The 20,000-nt window shown below is 41.2% G+C and overlaps 1 protein-coding gene across 1 annotated transcript in view; it reads left to right on the forward strand.

Moving 5' to 3' along the window:
* The window catches only part of necab3 (N-terminal EF-hand calcium binding protein 3), a gene marked incomplete at both ends in the record, with an annotated part of 29,202 nt that overhangs the window by 1,024 nt on the left and 8,178 nt on the right, over nucleotides 1-20,000 (forward strand). The window contains 4 exons of the mRNA XM_080845777.1: nucleotides 6,001-6,025; nucleotides 12,236-12,344; nucleotides 14,521-14,546; nucleotides 14,826-14,923. Of these exons, the coding sequence (XP_080701903.1) occupies nucleotides 6,001-6,025; nucleotides 12,236-12,344; nucleotides 14,521-14,546; nucleotides 14,826-14,923 (258 nt within the window). The remainder of the gene's footprint in view (nucleotides 1-6,000; nucleotides 6,026-12,235; nucleotides 12,345-14,520; nucleotides 14,547-14,825; nucleotides 14,924-20,000) is intronic.

The following is a 20,000-nucleotide window of genomic DNA, read 5'->3' on the forward strand; positions in this document are numbered from 1 at the left end:
ACATGTACAGGAGTAGGTCAGTGGTTTGTACTGGTTGTACTGAGAGTGGTTTGTAAAGTCATTGTAAAAATATATCAGAATGATTATCGATTTTTGAAGTGCTTGATATTCTGAAGGGGTTGCATCTTGCTATATGCCCCTGGTGGAATAAGCCTCTGCTGGAGCCTAACCCCAACCGCTCTATGCCAGACCCCACAGTGTACGTTTTAAAAGCTGCTTTGGACCTGGGTCTGGTAGTGTGGCTAGTGCCTAGTGCATTTAACCATAGCAACATCAAAAACAGTGATGCAGGTTAGTGTGATTTTACAAGAAGGACTTGTACAGTTAGCTGACAGCTCGACACGACTCATGATACGTGTTTAGAAATGTCAACTATGGCTTGGACAGCTAACACAGACTGAAAACAGTTTTTGTGTGCCTCAGAGAGATTTGCCTTGTATCCTCATTCCAGTGCCTAATGAATGCTGGCATTTCATGGTGGGCAGTGCCCTGTTCATGCACCCCTCTCTAGAAATACATCCTCAGTAGATGGAATAATGTATGAAGCTGAATTATGCAGGTAATGTATTTGTAATCACTTCCTCTCATTTCTGCCCCATTTTAATTTAGGGTGCAATACAGACACATGGATTTATTGATATTCACTCCAGCATGACACTATCAAATGGGGTTTATAAATGGGATATTGCCCCTGAGAGAGAGAGATGACCCACACTGCATGAGAGGAGAGATAGGGTACTCCTAGGATATTAATTTTAATTGGACGAACAGCTACATTTTTCAATTTATTGCAGCGTTCTGTCCATTTGTGCAGGATGAAAGAAGCCCAAAACGATTGTTTATACTTTGTGAATTGTGATTTTATGTTTGGATATAAAATTGTGTATTCGTTAAGTTTTCACCCCACCTCTGCCCCCATCTCTCTCTTGTAAGGTGGATAATAGTCTTTAGGAGATCTTGCCTGGTGACCAGGAGAACACCTTTGAGATTATAGTGGATGAAATGATAAGAATTAATGGGATGGCGGTTTGTTAATGTTTCACACAGACCAGCTGCTTCCATTCAATCAAATTTGAATAATGTAGAGGACATGAGCAGTAACTCAGCTTTTTCTAGCTATTTTTAGACTTGGCTGATCTCTCTCTCTCTCTCTCACACACACACACACTCTCTCTCTCTCTCTCTCTCTCTCTCTCTCTGTCGTTGTCTATTGCTCTTGGAGAATGGAGTCAGTGGGACCTGAGTCTCCTACTGTTTAAACACCTGCCATGGTGACATCCGAATAGAAGTCTCCCTGGGTAGCAGGGATGACCTTTAAAACACATTGTTAATGATGAAATAGATGAGTTAGCTTATCACCCAAGGAAAGCCTGTAAAACCAATCCACTGGCAGCTATTACATTCCAAATAGAAAAACAAATGGTGGTGGGGCAGTAAAGAGATTAATAATGTTCCTCATGTGCTTGTTATTTTTTTTGTTCAAAGGTCATCACCCTCATGAACATGAAAAAACTTTCACCAGAAATCTGCATTATACATACATTATACATATACAAAGCATTACACCTTGTATATTGTATGGAGTTGGAAATATACCAACATATGTCTCTGTCTTTGTCTATGTCTATGTCTATGTCTATGTCTATATCTATGTTTATGTCTATGTCTATGTCTATGTCTATGTCTATGTCTATGTCTATGTCTATGTCTATGTCTATGTCTATATCTATGTCTATGTCTATGTCTATGTCTATGTCTATGTCTATGTCTATGTCTATGTCTATCTCTATGTCTATGTCTATGTCTGTGTCTATGTCTGTGTATATGTACATGAACATGTACATGTATATGTAGTAATGCCAGGAAATGCCACCCACCATCCTCACCCCCATTACTTCAATTGAGTTAGAATGTCAAACAAAAGGAGGTAATGATGCCGGAAAGACAGTGGGAATGAATTCAACATCTTTTTGCAGTAGAATACTCATAGCGTGGTCTAAAACTAAAATATATGTACATATCCATAGAGTACATCAAAGCGTGTACATCATCACAAACACAAAAAACTCTCAAAGAAGGCACTGAAATGTTGTTGAGAACTGCAAGTGTCATAACCACAAATAAATAAACCTACAGAGTTGAATATGTCCATGCCATCATCAACTTGGTTTGAACTCCTGGTTTTATCAGAAAAGTATCATATACAGAACATATGCATGTAGTTATGCATATATAATGTTTTATCACTTGATGGTGTTTACTCATTTAATACTTCTGCTACTGTTTACCAACACACATATATATGACATGTATAACAAAGACACATTTTGATAATATCAGGAAATCATGCAAACCAAGAATATCGTGAACATTTGTATCCACTCCATGTATGGTTGTCTCTTGTTTTGCTGTTAGCTATTGATGCCACCACTGCATCAGGCAAGTAGCTGAACTATAGCAACCATAATGATGTCCGACCCTATCTAGACTATAGATAGGGTCGGACATCATTATGGTTGCTGTAGTTCAGCTACTTGCCTGTCATTACCCTCATCTTTAACGGAGAATCCCCTGGTGTGTGGTTATGAGACAAACAAATGAGTAATCGCAAGGTCATGAAGGACGTGGACATTTCAATTCACATTTTTTTTTAAATAAAAAAATTCAGAGTGCCGGTGGGGGGAATCATTATATTGTCTTTTAATGCAGACTGAAAAATAACCTAAGTTCAACAACAAGAATGACATTTCTCGTCAAATATGTAAGCTGAATTCATGTAGCTCCAAAATACATAGAGTAGGCCTAATACTCTAGATCAGGGGTCTTCAACAGGGGGTCCGCGACCCCCAGGGGGTCCGCGGAGGGTACTGCAGGGGGGTCGCGAAATCTTTGGTTGATAAGACAAATTTTTTTAATATTTCTAAAAAAAATTTTTTTTTTAAAATTAAAAAAATTCAACCAATTTTTTTCCCCACAAATTTAAATGTCTTCCGAATCAGAATTGTATTTATTCCCTTTAAATTTACATTAACATAAATCCAACATATTGTAGCGAACGTTAGCCTGACGATGTCATACTCATAATTCTAGTCAGAATATGAGTCTGAGACCGGACTATTGGGCTGTGATTATGGGGCGTGTTTCAACGAACCAGGAAAGAAAATTCCTCTTCGCTGAATTGGATACCTAGAACCAATCAGAGCAACGTAGTATTTCCATCTGATAGATTAAACTTTTACCTGATCCCGTAGGAAGGACGGCAAAAACATATTTTCAATCGACAAATGCCTTGATCGCGTTTCTCTGTTCCTCTTTCAAAATGAATGCGCTGTCATATCTGCGCTGTCATATCATATTAGCACTCAAGGCTAGAAGCTACCATTCGTTTGAATGATTTTTTTTTCTACGCGTTAGCATAACCTATCAATAATGCTCTAGAGTGCTTCAGTTAAGACCCATAATCCTGGGCAACACTCGTTTTGCGTATACACAACTAACCGAGTCAATGTAGACTTATAAAAGTCGTGTAGATAGCTTAAATCATATAAAATATGTCCCACTAAGCTTCCGAGACGGCGCCATCTTTGTTCGATGTATACCGGTATTCTATCTAAATCTGTCCATCAACGTATAAAGCCCGCCCTTACAATTTGAATGGTCAGATCACTTTTCGGGGCCGTTTAAACCCTCCCAACTAACTCGACTCCAGACTGAATCTCCAGACCAAAAATTTTGTGGGCGGAGTTCAGGCTGGTATCCAGGCTAAGCGAACGTATTAATTGATCCAGAAGACGTTATCTTTCAGTCCAATCGACACATTCAGCTACCCACAGGAGCTCTCTCCAGCTGGGCACCGGTTCACTCACAGCACCTTTCATGCAAATACGACAGCACAGGCACTAGCCAATCAGATCGCATTTCTGCTCAAGTCTTAATAGCGCGAAGATCAAAAATAAAAGATGGCGGACCAAACTCCATAGCTGGTCTTGTTTGTACCTATGAATAGTTAGTTTGACATTTTTTTGCTTAGATTTAAAAAAAATAAATAAAGAGAAATAGACACTGTACAAGGTCAAAAAACGTTAATTGTAACTGAAAAATAATTGTAACTGAAAAATAAGTTGTTATATATTGTTAGCTCAGAGTTGTTTGCAAGATGTATGTTAATAAATGGCAGTGGCACGGCCACCCTGTCCCTTTCATGTTGTTAAATGGTAAATTAAATTCAATGTTATAAAATGTTAAGTTAAATTCAATGTTATAAAATGTTAAGTTAAATTCGTTGTTCAAAAATGTTAGGTTAAATTCAATGTTAAAACATACAAATGTTAATGAATGTATTAACCTTTGTATTATTTGAATAGCTTAGTATTGAATACACAATAACAGGGTAGCTATGTTTATTTGGCACTAGGCCCAGTATATTATAAACAACATTTTAGGCAATTTATATAGTAGGGGGTCCCTGCTCATCTCGCCATCAGTTTGGGGGTCCCTGGCCTCAAAAACGTTGAAGACCCCTGCTCTAGATTCTTGATTTGATGAGAAATGTCATTCTTGTTGTTGAACTTAGGTTATTTTTCAGTCTGCATTAAAAGACAATATAATGATTCCCCCCACCGGCACTCTGAATTTTTAGATTTAAAAAAAAAAAATGTGAATTGAAATGTCCATGTCCTTCATGACCTTGCGATTACTCATTTGTTTGTCTCATAACCACACACCAGGGGATTCTCCGTTAAACATTAGGGTAAAAGACAGGAAAGCAGAGCAAGGCTTGGCCTATGGCTGAAGACTGCATAGAATCTAGTCTCTCTACAGATGTGGTAGACCGCTTGAAGCACTCACTGTCCTTGACTACAATTACTTCTAGCCAAAGGGGTTATCTGTGTAAATGTTTGAGAGAGAATTCTGTGTGCGTGTGTATGTGTGCGTGTGTGTGCGTGTGTGTGTGTGTGTGTGTGTGTGTGTGTGTGTGTGTGTGTGAGTGTGTGTGTGTGTGTGTGTGTGTGTGTGTTTGTGTGTGTGTGTGTGTGTGTGTGTGTGTGTGTGTGTGTGTGTGTGTGTGTGCGCGCACATACTTTGGGTTGGGTTGTTACCATATCATACCACCATACCACTTCACCTGGCAAGATGCTCTGTTTAAACAGTGCAATTTTTAGACTAGTGCAGTCACGAACATTTCATTGAAATAGGTGCTCTAACCTTACCTGCATGTTGTCGTGGACAATTCTAAGAGTTCTCAATAAACTTCTCAAGCCAAACAGGTATGAATATACTGAACGGTTTAATTCAGAGGAGACAACTACTGCTGAACTGGTCCATGGAGCATCTCAAAGACATACAGTATGAGCATATGGCAAGAACGATCAAGTAGATAACCTGAGGACCAAGTCCCCGTGCCCTTTTTATAGATCTAGCCCCCTTTGTTCTTCCCTGTTCTTTATTTACTTCATCAGACTTAACCACATTGAGATTGAGAACAATTGGTACCTCTTTTTAACAGTCTGCATATTTCACAGTTTCCTGTGATAACAGGTGTCAGGTATGGTGTCTGGAAACTGCCTGTCTTGTGGCATTTCAGAAGCGTCTAGAGGAACCTGTGACCGTGTCATGGCCTTTCAGGGGCGCCTATCTGGAGGCCATGACCTTGGAGGCATGGCTTTTTAGAAGCATGTATCTGAAGGCCTGTGACGCAGTTAAAGCCCTCAGAAGCCCTACAAAGCGCCTTGGCGTGTCTGCCGTGTGCATTTTTAGAGACAGCATGTCTACCACATGATTTAGCAGAAAATGTATCTCTGCAACGGGGTTTATCAGAAAAGGCATGTCTGCAAAGTATTTTTCTCAGAGAAGGGCCCTCTCCTTATGCACTGTATCGAAGGGGAAGCGTGGTCACCCCACCTGGACTCGAACCTGGGTTTGACTAATGTATGTATAAGCAGTGCTGACCAGGCATTAAGATGAAGATGTTGACAGATTGTCCGTTCCCTTCTCTTTCAGATTTTCCGGCGTGCTGATAAAAATGGTGAGCATGTTTATACATTTCTTCATTAGTTGATATGCCTTGTGAAAAATTTAAATAATATGATTCATTAGCATTTTGTCTTATGCCTAACAGGTTAATTGTTTCTTTTTCTATTAACAACTCAAGTGTTCTTCTTTCGGAAGTCTTGCTTTTTGAAATTACGTGTTCACACGGTACTGTTTGAAATGTCGCCAGGGCATGATGCTCAAAAGGCATGAAATGAGAGTGGGCGCTTCACCAGAACAATCAGGTTTTTTATGAGGTGTCACTCTTCCCCTTTTTTGTTATATTTCCTCTTGCGTAACAAACAGAGTGCTCCTCAGAGGCCAAGCACTTCATTCATTAAATGTGTCTTCTTGCCACTGGACACACATCAATATCAAAACCTCTGTCAAGTCAATCGAGTCAATCAAATTAATTGACTAAACAATTTCGTTAAACAGCGGGCCTGCCTTGCAGGCAGCTTATTTCTCCAACTGGTTCAGTAAAAAAAATACAACAAATGTCCCCAATGATTCTCAGAGAATAAATTATGACCCACTTTTACAGGATTTAGTTGACAGGAGCAACAATGCAAGATGTTGTGTTACTATGTAATGGGTGCCTTGCTAATCATCAAGAAAAAAATGACAATCAGGGCCACAATACAACTGCCTTGAATGTTGCCTTGAGTGATAACGCCCCCCCCCCCCCCCCGCCCTCTCTCTCTCACAGCTACTCCTTTTCTCTGTTTTTCCAAATATTGTTTTTGTGTGAATATTTATTGTTTATGTAGCTATGCAGTTGAACTTGCGTATGTTTTTATTTCAGTGTTTCTATGTAAAATGAATGGCAGTTTAAATTATATGTTGTCGAGGGCAATCAAGGTTGAGTGGACAGTGTTGATTTTGTCCTTGCGGGAGGTCATAATCACTCACTCGAAATGGAAATTATCATCCTGCGTCAATCTCTTCCGCACGTTGACTGATTTCAAGAGCTGCGATGTGTAACAAGGCATTCTGCGTGAGTGTGCGTCATTGCTAGTGGTCATATGATATTAATGAAACCTGAATGTGTTTCAGAGCTGCATTCTTTGGGGAAAAAAGCAGAGCAGATGAGACGCTGTTTGGCCAACGCAGGAGAGGTGCACACATACGTCAGCGTGGTATAAGTGGAGCACAGTCGCTAAGTAGAACAGTGGGGGAAAAAGGAGAGCCAAGAAAATGTGCAGGTTTTTGGTCTCCTCTGGTCTATGCTGCTGATGCACTCGTTCTACTGTCTGGAGCTGCCGTAGTTTCCCGTGTGAGATCGTTTTGGCCAGCGACTGGGGAGAAAGGATAAATATGACATCAAAAGTGAGAAAAGGCTTGGATGGATGCTGCCCAGAATGCTCTCAAACTGATCAGCTTCTGCCCCACTTTATAACCCATTTGCAAATGAGTGCCCCAGTGTCTCTAAGTGGGCAACAGGAGAGGAATCGCCACGTAGAACTGACAGTTTGGCATTTTATTTTTGAGACCTTGGCGTGGCCTCGGAATACATCTGCCTTAAAAGGTCCACTGTGAAAATTAATGTCGGCTTCACATAAGGCAAACTCTTCAGATGCTGACGAAAAAAGCAAAGGCTTGCACGTTCAATCCTGACATGTTAGATCGCTGCCTGGGGGCTAAGGCTACTTTATGCAAATCTGCCAGAGTGCCACTGATGGGGAACCAAGTGGCAAGTGCCTTCTCCTTATAATGAGCCCACGCATTCCTAAGAATGTGCCATTGCCATGCAGTCATTTGCATTGAAACTGTGAAACGCTGATCCAAAATGGTGGGCGCCCTGCGCTGTGCTCTCTCTCTCTGTGGTTGAAGAGGCCTTGAGTAAGACAACGAGTCCTCTCCTCTGAGATGGCTTCCTAGGGGATGTCACCCAGTCACCTCCAGCTCGTGTTGCGTAACGGTGCATTCGCCAGAAAGAAGGTCAGCCCCAGCCTGGCAGTAGTGGCCAATCAGATGACACACAGAGCATGTCAAACCAAAGCCAAGAGCCCCCCAATGGATGTCATCCCTGCAACAGCTCAGAGGGCATTTCCAAAAATACTGGAGCTGTCACTGTAGCTGAGAGAGAGAGCGTGTGTGTATAAGGGAGAAAACGAGAGGGGGGGGGGGGGGGGGGGGAGTGAGAGAGAGAGGGATTGGCCTTGGAACTGACATGAAAATTTAAAACAATATTCTGTTTCAACAACTCACTTTCTGTTCTGATTCTTTCATCTCCCCTTGATTTCCTCAGGATTCATTCGCTTCTGAATCTAATTTTCCCGTTTCCACAGTCCACAGTCCACAGTCTCTCTGTATTTATTTTTTTTCACCACTGTCACTGCGATGCTGGCAAGTACTGACTGTTTGGAGCACAAGTGCTAATGCGACGTGACTGCTCGTTGCAGAGCAGAGCAGAACTCAAGATGGAGTCTCTCTAGAAATGAAAAAAAAAACGAGGCAAGGAGGTAATAACATTGATTAGAGGAGAAAGCCTTGTGATGGAGGGAACAACAAGGACAGCAAAGAAGAGAAAGAAGGACCCAGGAAAGTAACGATAGTCAGGGGAGGACAGTTGGGGGTGGGCTTGGGGACACTGTGGAGAGAAATACGAAAGACTGAAATGGAAGGAAGAAGGTAGAAGGTAGGGCTTACAGAATCGAGTAGGGAAGGAACAAGGGGGAGAAAGGTGAGGTGGGGGGAAGGTAAACACGAGGACACTGACAGAAAGTGAGCCCAGGCACAGTGGGGAAGAAATGAGAGAGGGGGCATGGAAGGACAGGAAAGGATTATATTTGAAGGGAAGGAGGATGGAAACGAGAAGAGGGTGCATATGGGAGAGAGGGAGAGAGGCAGAGAGGGATCTGCGGGAGATGAGATTCTGCACAGCAGCAGCGTTGAAGTCCCATCTAAATAATGGATGGAGCGGGATTTGATGCAAGGCTTTTCCAGCCGCTGTGTTCTGGTTTCTGCTCATCCAAGTAAGGGTCTTTGCTTACCTTGGATGGCACAACTAAATTGCAACCTGACCCCTACATTTGTTTCGACAAGTCAAGTCATTTTTATTTGCATCGCACATTTAAGTCCTTTCCAGTCAAGGTGAAGTAGATTGATAATAAATGTGGGCAACAATGGGAATAAACAACTAAAATGAATAAAAGACTAAATAACCAAAGAATAAATACTACAAACCTAATAAAAATGCAAAAAAAAGTGATTAAAAGTGGAAAATAATTAGATACAGTAAATACAACCATAACAATGGATAAGGAAGCCTAATAAAAGCACAAAAAGAGTTAAACATAATAACAGACCAACCAATTTAGGACCAACAATAGTAAAAGGTTTTTACCTTTAGATTTAAAACAAGACCAAGGTAAATCAGTTAAAGTTCATATGAGGATCTTAGGTCCCTTGACAGAGCATAAGGGGTCAGGAAATTTGTACTATGGACTGGACCTAAATCATTCATAGCCTTAAAAACAGTCAAATCTTAAAATAAAATCCTTAACTTCAATGGGAGCCAATCTAGAGAAGCTAATATAGGTGATCTAATCAAACCTTTTCAAACTGTAGCCCCCGCATTTTGGACAACTTGAAGATTATGAATTGATGCCTGGCTAATACCTGGAAATTGTGGATTACAATGGTCCAGTCTGGAAGATATAAAAGTGTGGAAAACCTTCTCACAACCTCTTGGATTTTCACACCTTTGCAATTTCATACCTTGGCTATTATTTTCAAGTGGTAAAATGATGCACTATGATGATACTATGGCATCATTTATTTGTCTGCTAGGCATGCATTTACTACTTTTGGCTTCCACTTTACACATTTATATCAACAACAAAACAACAACAACAACAACAGTAAAAGGCATTGCATTGCAATTCTGTATCATGCTTTATGTATTTACCAAACTGACTTCATAAACGCTAGCTAAATAGACATTGTGGAAGCTGTAATGAAAACAAACGCTCATGGGAAAAAGGAAGCGTCTCTGTTCAGAGGACAAAGAGGATGCCTGTGCCAGATAAAGAGGACTCGTGCTGTCGGGTAGGCACCAGGGATCCGAACCTGCTCTCAGGATCTCCATCTTCCAGACAGAAGCACAGTTCCAGAGAGTGCAGGCGTGGACGCAGGCCGAGTGCTGTAGCTTTATATTTTGCAGGGCACTAAAACACAGCATCTCTTAGGTCTTATCTCCTAGTAATAATGTATGATTTAAGCCTTATGCTATCGCTCTCTTGCTCTCTCTCTCTCTCTCTATGTATATACAGTATGTATATATACAGTATGTCTCTTCAGCTCTTGCTTTTCTTCAGTGTGTCTTTCCCCCCCTCTGTCCCTCTGCTTATGCATTTTCACTTTCTAACCTAGAACTGTCAGGTTATACTACGCCTATGCAGTCCCAGCGGAGTGCCATGTATTATACCTATACGTCAGACTGTTCATATAATCCACAATTCTTTGCAACATTAAGTCGATAAATTAGCTTTAGAGTTTACAATATCCAACTTCATAGACATAAAAGTGCAAACTCCAGCATTTCTGTAAGACAAGGTGGAGCGAGATGGTAAAAAATCGATGTATTTTGGATTGAGATGATTACATCCTTAGGTAGGCACTTTTGATGTTACATTTTGTTCCCATCTAAAAGTGAACACACTTATTTGCCGGTGCCACTCTCTGTCAGGTGACATTGAAGACACTTTTTAACACTGTCTGAGGATGTATTCCATTGCATTATGGATTCTGATCAGCAACAAGGCAGAGCACCCCAGATGGCTGTGAAATCTGCCCTTGAAATAATTGAGCTGGGTCTGAGTTCTTGGATGCTGCTCAAATGCATAGCAGTATGATCATTGACGCTGCATCCTCCTTCACAATTGTAATTTGGCTATGTGGCGAAACTCAGGCCCTGGATGATTCACCAGACTTTTTCACCTTTTTATGTCTGCCCAGATAACAGGAAGACAATGTCTTTCTATTTTCTTACATACACCCCTTGATCAACCAGTCTGATATGGTTCAGACCCTCAAGCAAAGGAAAATTAGCCCTTGACAAATATCTAGCAAATAGCTTCACTGAAAGTGCTCACGGCACCATAGTGAGGTCTTATTAAAGACATGTTGTTGTTATGAAGCCGCCTCAGTCCCATAGCCTCTTACTACTCATACATGGCTTACGGCATTACAAACAGCCTATCTACCCTGACATTCTCCCTCTCTTAAATAATAATAATAGCAACAACAATAATAATAATAATAATAATAACAGTAATAATAACAACAATGTTTTGCAATTTCTGTGAATAAAGTAATAGGCTGAGGAAGTAAATCTGTTCCCTTACCCACTTATTTTGATCAAGCTTCCTCACCATTATTTTGTGTTTTATTTAATAGCATTTTTCCCTGCCCAGATTGGAGTGTCAGAGCAAGTAGCCGTTAGCCCATAAATCACTGCTAATATAATATACAGAGCAGCTGTTTGGTTCCCCCTGCTGTGCGGCCTCTTTTCTAACTCGCTAGTGCCCACTGGACGAAGCTGATGGAAACCTTGGTACTGAGACCCCCACCAGTAGTAGGGGGGTTCAGGTAGCATCGCTCTCTTCCACCCTTGTGTCAGGGTGACCACGATGGTCAAACATCATTCACCAGCAGATTAGGCTCAGCCGATGTTCATCAAATGGTTGGAAAGGATCCAGGCATTACAGTTTCCTGTCGATAATCTATCACTCAAGCCTGGCATATGTGATGGATATATGTGTGCACGCTAAATCTGTGAGCCAAGGGTATTGCAGTTTGTCAGCGGGTCTTCAACTGGTCCTGTTTATCAGCGACATCCATCTTGATCAGAGTGTGGGCGCAGCTTGATCGACAGTGTAGGATCGTGAGTACTGCCGCTGCACCACTCATGCGCTCTATTGCCCCGTGCTTAGAGCATCCTAGTAATAACCTCTATGATCGCCATCAGTTATCATTTAGCCAGCGCCACTCCCCCACTCAACGGCACGATCTGCTGAATCTGGGGGCTGGATTGCTTTACCAGATTCTCTGAGTCATATAACTCAACAGTATTGGCTGTCATAAGCTGTTTGGATGTGTGTGTGTGCATCTGTGTGTGTGTGTGTGTGTGTGTGTTTGTATGTGTGCCTGTGTGCGTGTGTCTGTGTGTTTCCACTGACGTCCCTTGTCATTTTTCCAGATGATGGCAAGCTCTCCTTTGAGGAGTTCAAGGCCTACTTCGCTGATGGGATACTGACAACAGACGAGCTGCAGGAGCTGTTCTACTCCATTGATGGGAGACAGAGCAAGTATGGGTCTCATTCATCATCTCTTTTCTGTTTTGGCGGAATCTTTCTGCTTTCATTTTTGTGAGAGGCCTCAAAAGCTGGAAATGGAGTGGTGATGGCAGGCACACACACACACCCACATACATACACACCCCCCCACACACACACACACACACACACACACACACACACACACACACACACACACACACACACACACACACACACATACCACTGATCTTATTTTATTTCACACGGTTGATATTTTTTATAGTTTTTGTCTATATCACAATCTGGAGGATTTTTTTTTTTTCAAATTTACCACATGAAAGAAACATCAGAAATGTTATGAAACCTTTCAGTCTTATCACTAGCTCAAAGAGAAGATCTGACTGAACTTGTATAGAGGTTTGTATTGTATTTTCTTATTAATTATAATTAATATTTTTTTTATTATCAAGTTTGACATTTCTGGTTCAAATACTCTTAGTCTCAAAACTCTCCACACTTCACAATCTCATTCTCAAAGGAGCCAGAGGCAGCTATCAGCCTAATCAGTCCCCTGGTAATGACTGTTTTCGGAAATGCAGGCCTGTGGTAAATTTGTGTCCCTGAGTATTGAAAGAGGTCTGGACCACTCTCTGCAGTATCGTGCCAGTAGCTCTGCTTCCCTCTCTCCTGCCCTCATTAGAGTGTTAATCCAGCAGCAGTGACCACTACATTATTTAAGTTAGCCAGTTTACTTGCCTGTAGGCAAGACCATCATTTGTCCCAAGCAGAACTCACTTCTTGTTTGCTAGAGCTTCGATGAGATGATTGCCTCATCAAGCTTGGAGTGTCTTCAGCCCGGAGGTGTTTGTCGCCTAAAGTGGCCTTTTAGGGCATGTCAAGACAAGCCCAGACTGACAGGTTTCAGCAGGAGACTTTGCTGAAATATCGCTGTTGCTGTGGTCTTCCGTTCTCACTCTATTTCAGAGAGGATAATGAAAAAATTCTGATAACAGCCGTATCAGGCCCGTCCTGGGCCTGATCCCACCCAGATGCAGCACAGATTAGGTGGAGGGAGCATTACAGGAAGTTACTCCTACCTACAATCATTCCTCTCTGTGCTGGGAGAGGAGACTCCTTCTCTTTGTATACATATTTATAAATACATAATATAAATATATATATATTTATATGTATATATTTATATACTGACTTTATTTGGTATATGCTAAATTTAATGCTATAGGCTACTCGTAATGTTTCGGTATGCAGGCACCTTGAATAACTTGACTGCACCGAACGGCTTTGTCACCACAGCTGAGTAGCCTAGAGGTGCATTAAAAATAGGTTTTACTTTCGATAATCAGAGAGTCATTAGATAGGCTACTTACATCGTGAAAAATGGTATTTCATGAAGCAGAAAACAAGGAATTACGAAGGTTTTGACGAGACCCCAGCCTATTTACCTCCCTCATTGTGTGTGTTTATCTACGTTATGTGTGTTTGTTGTCTTTTATGTAAAAGACAAACTCTGTAAATGTGTCTTTGGGGTTAAATAAAGTACTCAGGTCTGGTCTGGTTTGGTCTGGTCTGGTCTGGTCTGGTCTGGTCTGGTCTGGTCCCCCCCCCTATTGAGACGCAATGCATGTAGTATTGAACAACTTGAAGCAAGTCCAAAATAATAATTAGTTCATTTCATTTAAGATGTCCATTCACCTTGGTTGTTAGACTGATTGAGGTGTATGAGATTGTTAGACTGATTGAGGTACTGTCGCAAATGATTCCACATTTCATGCTTGGGTCTCATGAAAAAGGTGAGGTTGGTTAAGTTTGATGTGCTATTTCTTGTAAAGATACAGTGAATTGATATTTTCCACAGCATGAGTATTTGTGAAGATTTGTGAGAGATAATGTCCATATCCGTAACAAACCTGAGGCAATTGTGTTTTACATGCATCTCTTATATAAAATTTTGTATTGACACATCCTTTTAAAGTCTTCTACAAATCTAAATTGAATTCAGACACAGCCTGTAGAGGCCTACGGAGTAATCCCAACAGTTTAATGGACACACTTCAGAGCATTTAATCATCTGTGATTCAATTAACTCCCCCCCCCCCCCCCCCCCTCTCTCTCTCTCTCTCTCTCTCTCTCTCTCTCTCTCTCTCTCTCTCTCTCTCTCTCTTCCCCTCGACTCCCTCTATTTCAGCAACCTTGATACAGACAAGCTATCAGGTAGGAGCCATCCCCATAATGTTTTGGTGTTAGATTTGAGATTTTTAAGAAATTAACCTTGTCTGTGTGAATAGTTAAAGCCAGTATTGATTTTGCAGTTGTGTGTGTGCATCCAAGTTCATCCATCCTTCCAGACTGGCACAAAAAATAACGATCTCTCTAAGGACGACAACTTCAGTCAGTCCTGCTTTTGGAGGGAGGGGAATTGGCATTGTTTATCCTTTTTAAAGTGATTAATGAGGGTTTGTGTCTTTGTTGTGATCAATTCTGTATCCGTAGATTACTTTTCTCAGCACCTGGGGGAGTATCTAAATGTTCTCTCATCACTGGAGAAGCTGAACATCGCCATTTTGAGTGCAATGGACAAGACTAAAGAGGTATACTTTCCCTTTATGTAGAGTTTGAATTCACATAAAATTATGATAAAGTAAGACAAAAACACTGCAATTTATCCAATCCATGAGTTATGATAAGTAAACATGGCTACCAAGTGTGTTTTATGTGGTATTTTTCTGGTAAAAACAGTGTAAGCCATCAAGGCTCCTGTGTGTGCATATCTCTGTGTGTGTGTGGATGTGGATGTGTGTGTGTGTGTGTGTGCGCGGGGGGGGGGGGGGGGGGGTGTGGGGGCAGTTGTCAGAGCAGTCTGTGTCTTTGCATCAGGACACCGGTGCTTCCTTAATGAGAGGTTTGGCTTTGCACGCCAGCAGGCAGCTGACTAAGGATCCCAGTACTTCATGCGCAATGTACCGGAAATATGATGTTGGCCCCCAGTGACTTACCCTGTGCGTTGTCAGGGAGAGAGAGAGAGAGAGAGTGAGAGAGAGAAAGAGAGAGAGAGAGACAAAGAGACAGAGAGAGAGAGAAAGAGAAAGAGATAGAGAAACAGGGGAAATGTATGTGTGTTATGTGAGAGAGCGTGCCAAGATTGAGTACCTAAGAAGGTCCATTACAGAGATGGAGAGATTCACTCCTTGCAGACTACGCAATGATTTAAGCCACACACACACACACACACACACACACACACACACACACACACACACACACACACACACACACACACACACACACACACACACACACACACTCCACTCAGAATGTTTTGTCAGGCTGTTTGCATTCATTAGCATGACAATGTGCTCTTGAGCCGACTCCAGTAGCATAGAAACACAGTATTGTATTATTTGCTTCAAGCCACTGAGCTGAACAGTGCATTTCCGCCTGTTCCGTCAGCAGATTTGAGCATGGGTAGAGGCTGGCGTTTATGAGCATGTGTCCCTGAAGGTTCCACTCCTGGGCTATTACTGCATGGTAGCATTAAGCATGGTAGCATTAAGCCACAGGGAACGTGGCCATGGAACTATCCATAAACTTTAATATCTTTAATATAATTCATCTGTGCTGATATCTGAGTTTGAGGAAAAATCCATATGAGACTAGATGGGGAAAAACATGGTCTAAAATAGGATTTTAATCTGGTGGAGAATATATGAAAGACATTTTGGAGCTCTATTTAAGAATGTGTGTATATGTTGCTTTGAGAGTATGGATATCAAAACGATCTGATGATTAACCCTTAACCAATGGAAATGAAATCCTGAATAAGCCTCTGAAAACAATAAAGCATCTCAATAGTGATATATTAATTAAACTATACATTTAACTTGTTACTCAGCAAGGGAGAATTGTGAGGCTGTTTACCACATCAAACAGTTTCACATTAATTTGGGGAGTCTGTTTCCAAGGTCCCTTTAATAGATGTAGATGTGCTGCACGGGGTAATATAGGATAAGTGTAAGCCTACCTTTCAGGACTGTGTTTTGTAGTGATATTCCTTTCTGATCTACAGTACAATGGTGGTGGGCTGATGTAAAATTAATTAAAACACAAGTGGCTAAGACATCAAAAGGAATTAGATCCCCTTAAGATTCTAAAAGGAACATAATTCGATTCACTCTTGCACCAAGTGTTGGTCCTGTAACAAAACCCTCCACACGGTTGCATATTCACAACACATTTCAGGCCCTGTTGTAATAGATGATAAATCATGTCATTATGGCACCAAAATGCAGACATTTAAGTTGTTACATAGAAAGAGAAAAGGGTGCGGGGTAAAATTCATTTCCTGTGAATTGTATTGCCTATCAACAAAGTGCACAGAAATGTCACAAGCTGGTGTAGCTGGGGTAGCATTCAAACTGTGCCAGCAGTGAGTGACTAAAGCTGTCACACATACACACACACACACACACACACACACACACACACACACACACACACACACACACACACACACACACACGGCGGCATGTAGAGAGCCCTTCTGTTGCATATCTGGAATAGAAATTCGGTGGAAAGACCTGGAATTCTGCCCAAACAATCTGCAGCAGCTGTACCCTGTCAGAGCTGGCCACCAGCAGCCAGCACAGAATTCCCCAGACATCAGAGCCCATCCAATTAGGATGTGTCTTAGCAAAGGGTCTCTCTCGATGAGCTGATTAGTAATTGAAGAAATGTCCCTTATGAACCAGTAATGATTTTTCATTGAGAAAAGTACATGTGATAAAGATTTCAACAAAAACAACTTAGTTCTATTTAATTAGGAGCTGTAACAATAGGCAGGGAGTTTGAAATAAAATGGGAAGCTTTTAGTGTCTCCTAGGTGCCATGTTTTACTTCCTTTGATTTTACACAGCCATGCTTTGTCAGGTGTACAGGAGCAATTAGGGATTGGGTTGGGGTGGTTGTGAGCCCAGATTAAGGAAGGGTAAGAAACTGGGATGCAAACCCTGGTCACTTTGGGCACCCAAGGTGAATGACTAGTAATATTGCCACTTTATTAGTATCAACGACATATAACACAAGATGATATGTATCGAGAGAGGTAGACGTAGAAGGAACGGTTGCCTGGCATGGTGTATGGGAAGTATGCTTCGATGGGTGCCAGAGCCTGATGCATTATTCCTGACTATAGGATGCACTTAAGTGGAACGTTTTTAGTCTGGACATTTAAAGATGGAAAGGGTGTCCGCTTCTCGGATAGTGACAGGAATATTATTCCACAGGAGGGGGGCTCAAAAGCAGAAGGCTTTGCCTCCTATTGTGCTTTTTGATGCTCTTGGAATTACAAGAAGACCTGCACCCTGGGAACAAAGAGGTCTTGGTGGGCAGGAGGAGACAATTCATTCCTTGAAGTAATTTGGAGCAAGGCCATTTAAAGCTTTGTATGATAGAAGGAGTGATTTGAAATCAATCCTATTTCTCGATAGGGAGCAAGTGCAGAGTACAGGTTAGATGTTCATATTTATTTGTTCTAGTAAGGCTAGTGGCAGTGATCTGTATTATTTAGGGGCTCTTTAGCGAGTTGCTGCTACATCCGGACAGGAGAGCATTGCAGAAGTCTAGTCACGTAATAGTAGTCTAGTCAAGTAATAAATGCATGGATTTGTTTTTCTGCATCTTGAAGGGATAGGACTTTTTTGACTTTGGCAATATTACGTAGATAAAAAAACTCTTTGAAGTCTTACTTTTTCTTTCTGTGTGACTCAAATGAGAGGTGTTCGATACCTACACCAAGATCTTTGTCTTGTGTTGGATGTTAGTGGATGTATAGGATGTATGTCATAATGCATTCTTAGAGGACTACAGGGTCATGGAGGGGTAGGAGATTTTTTCTCTTATTGGTAAAATTCTGTTTTTGAAAGCGGTCATAAAGTCATTACTGCTACAAGTTTAAGGAACAGAATGTTTGACTGCATTGTGCAGAAATGCATTTTGTGACACCATCTGTTAGCAGGTCAACAAGAGGTGGGGATGTGGTACTGCAATGTACTGCACCTTAAGTAGGAACTGAAGCAACTAACAGAGTTACTAACTAGGGTGGATAAGAAGTGAAGGAACTTGGATAGAAATTAAGTGTAGTGAGACCGTATGGTGTCAGAAGAGTGACTGGTTGGGTGGTTTCCCAGATTGGGTGTACACAACTAAGGACAAGAACATGAAGATTGAAGAACAAATTATTGAAATTAATTTAGGTTGGCATGATAGTTTGTAGCTTCTCCGCCTCCACAGCCTGTGCTGTACTGCGAGGCATATGCCAGTAAATATGACTTGGCAAAGACATCGGATACAGTACAGAAGAAAAACAAACCCATACTTTAGCCCACATTGTACATTTCAGTACATCTTTGACTTAATCATTGAACAGAATGGTTGGAATGCTTTTTGCTCAAACTAAGATGTATTTAGATTGTTAACTAGAACTAAATAAATGCATTTTACGAATTACTGTCACACCTGATATCTTAGCATTTCCCCACCAAAAACATAGCATAACATTAGCATGGCCATGCTTTTACTCTGGATTATGCCAAGACATCTTTCCCACTGAAGCTTTACTGGCACACATTCAAAGCATTCAAAACAAACACTGTTTGTACGCCTATCTTAGATGACAGCAGTAGTTTTTTGTTTCTGCTTCTGCAGGGTAGCAACTCTTTGCTCTCCCACAAGCCCCATTATTGCTCTGTTTGTGGACCCTGACTTTATTGAATTGCTTTTATTATATAATATGGGTTTGGCTTTTTATTAATTGTTTTATCCTCTGGCAGTTATTTTGTTTTAATACTATTTTATCCAACCAGTTATATCCCCACCTTTATTCGGGCTTGTCATCTTATTGTTTCCTTTTTCTATATTTTATGACACTTTCACAAGCATTTTTTGTCAACATTTCTGATTTATCTACAAATACTCTACACTAAATTACTTTGTATCTACACCAGGGTGATAAAATACAGCGTCACTGTGGGTAGTAGTAGCTTAGGAGGCAGAACCTGCATTGGAGATCTACAGGTTTGTCTGGTGCGTCTTGACTGTGCATTGTACCATACTAAACAGCCTCATGCACTGATAACTGCATTCCTCTCTGTGGAGAAACATATAGTTCTGTGCATGGCAACCCTCACCAGTTGTGGGTCAATATGAGGCATGATGTGTAGAGCTTTTTGAGTATTCTTTCAGTGGAAAAGTTCTATTTCAATTAATTCGGAACATGTCAAATGAATGTTCTTTGCCTATTCAGTTTATTGTTCTATCGGTTCATTTGCAGTGGTGAAACAGGGCAGCACACAGGCTTTTAGAAAGCTGATAAAAGCACAGGTGTGCTGCTTGCAGGAATTTGCAGTTAGGAAAATGGATTCGTTCCAGGTACACCTTACCCAAGCAATAATGTTAATGGAAGTGGGGGACAGGAATAAGTCATCTGTGATAAAAGAAAAAGCGAAGTGCATTCTTGTTTTTGAAAGAGCAAGGATCTCTGAGTAATTTAGTGGGTACAGGCTAGCGCAGTAGATGCCTCAGGCAAACTGATTCAGCTGAAATTACCCAAAACTTCAAGAAATGCATGCTTACTAATGTCCGATTTAGAAGCAAATCTCTATAAGGTAACCA

The sequence above is a fragment of the Sprattus sprattus genome (assembly GCF_963457725.1).
Source record: "Sprattus sprattus genome assembly, chromosome: 10".
NCBI lineage: Eukaryota > Metazoa > Chordata > Actinopteri > Clupeiformes > Clupeidae > Sprattus > Sprattus sprattus.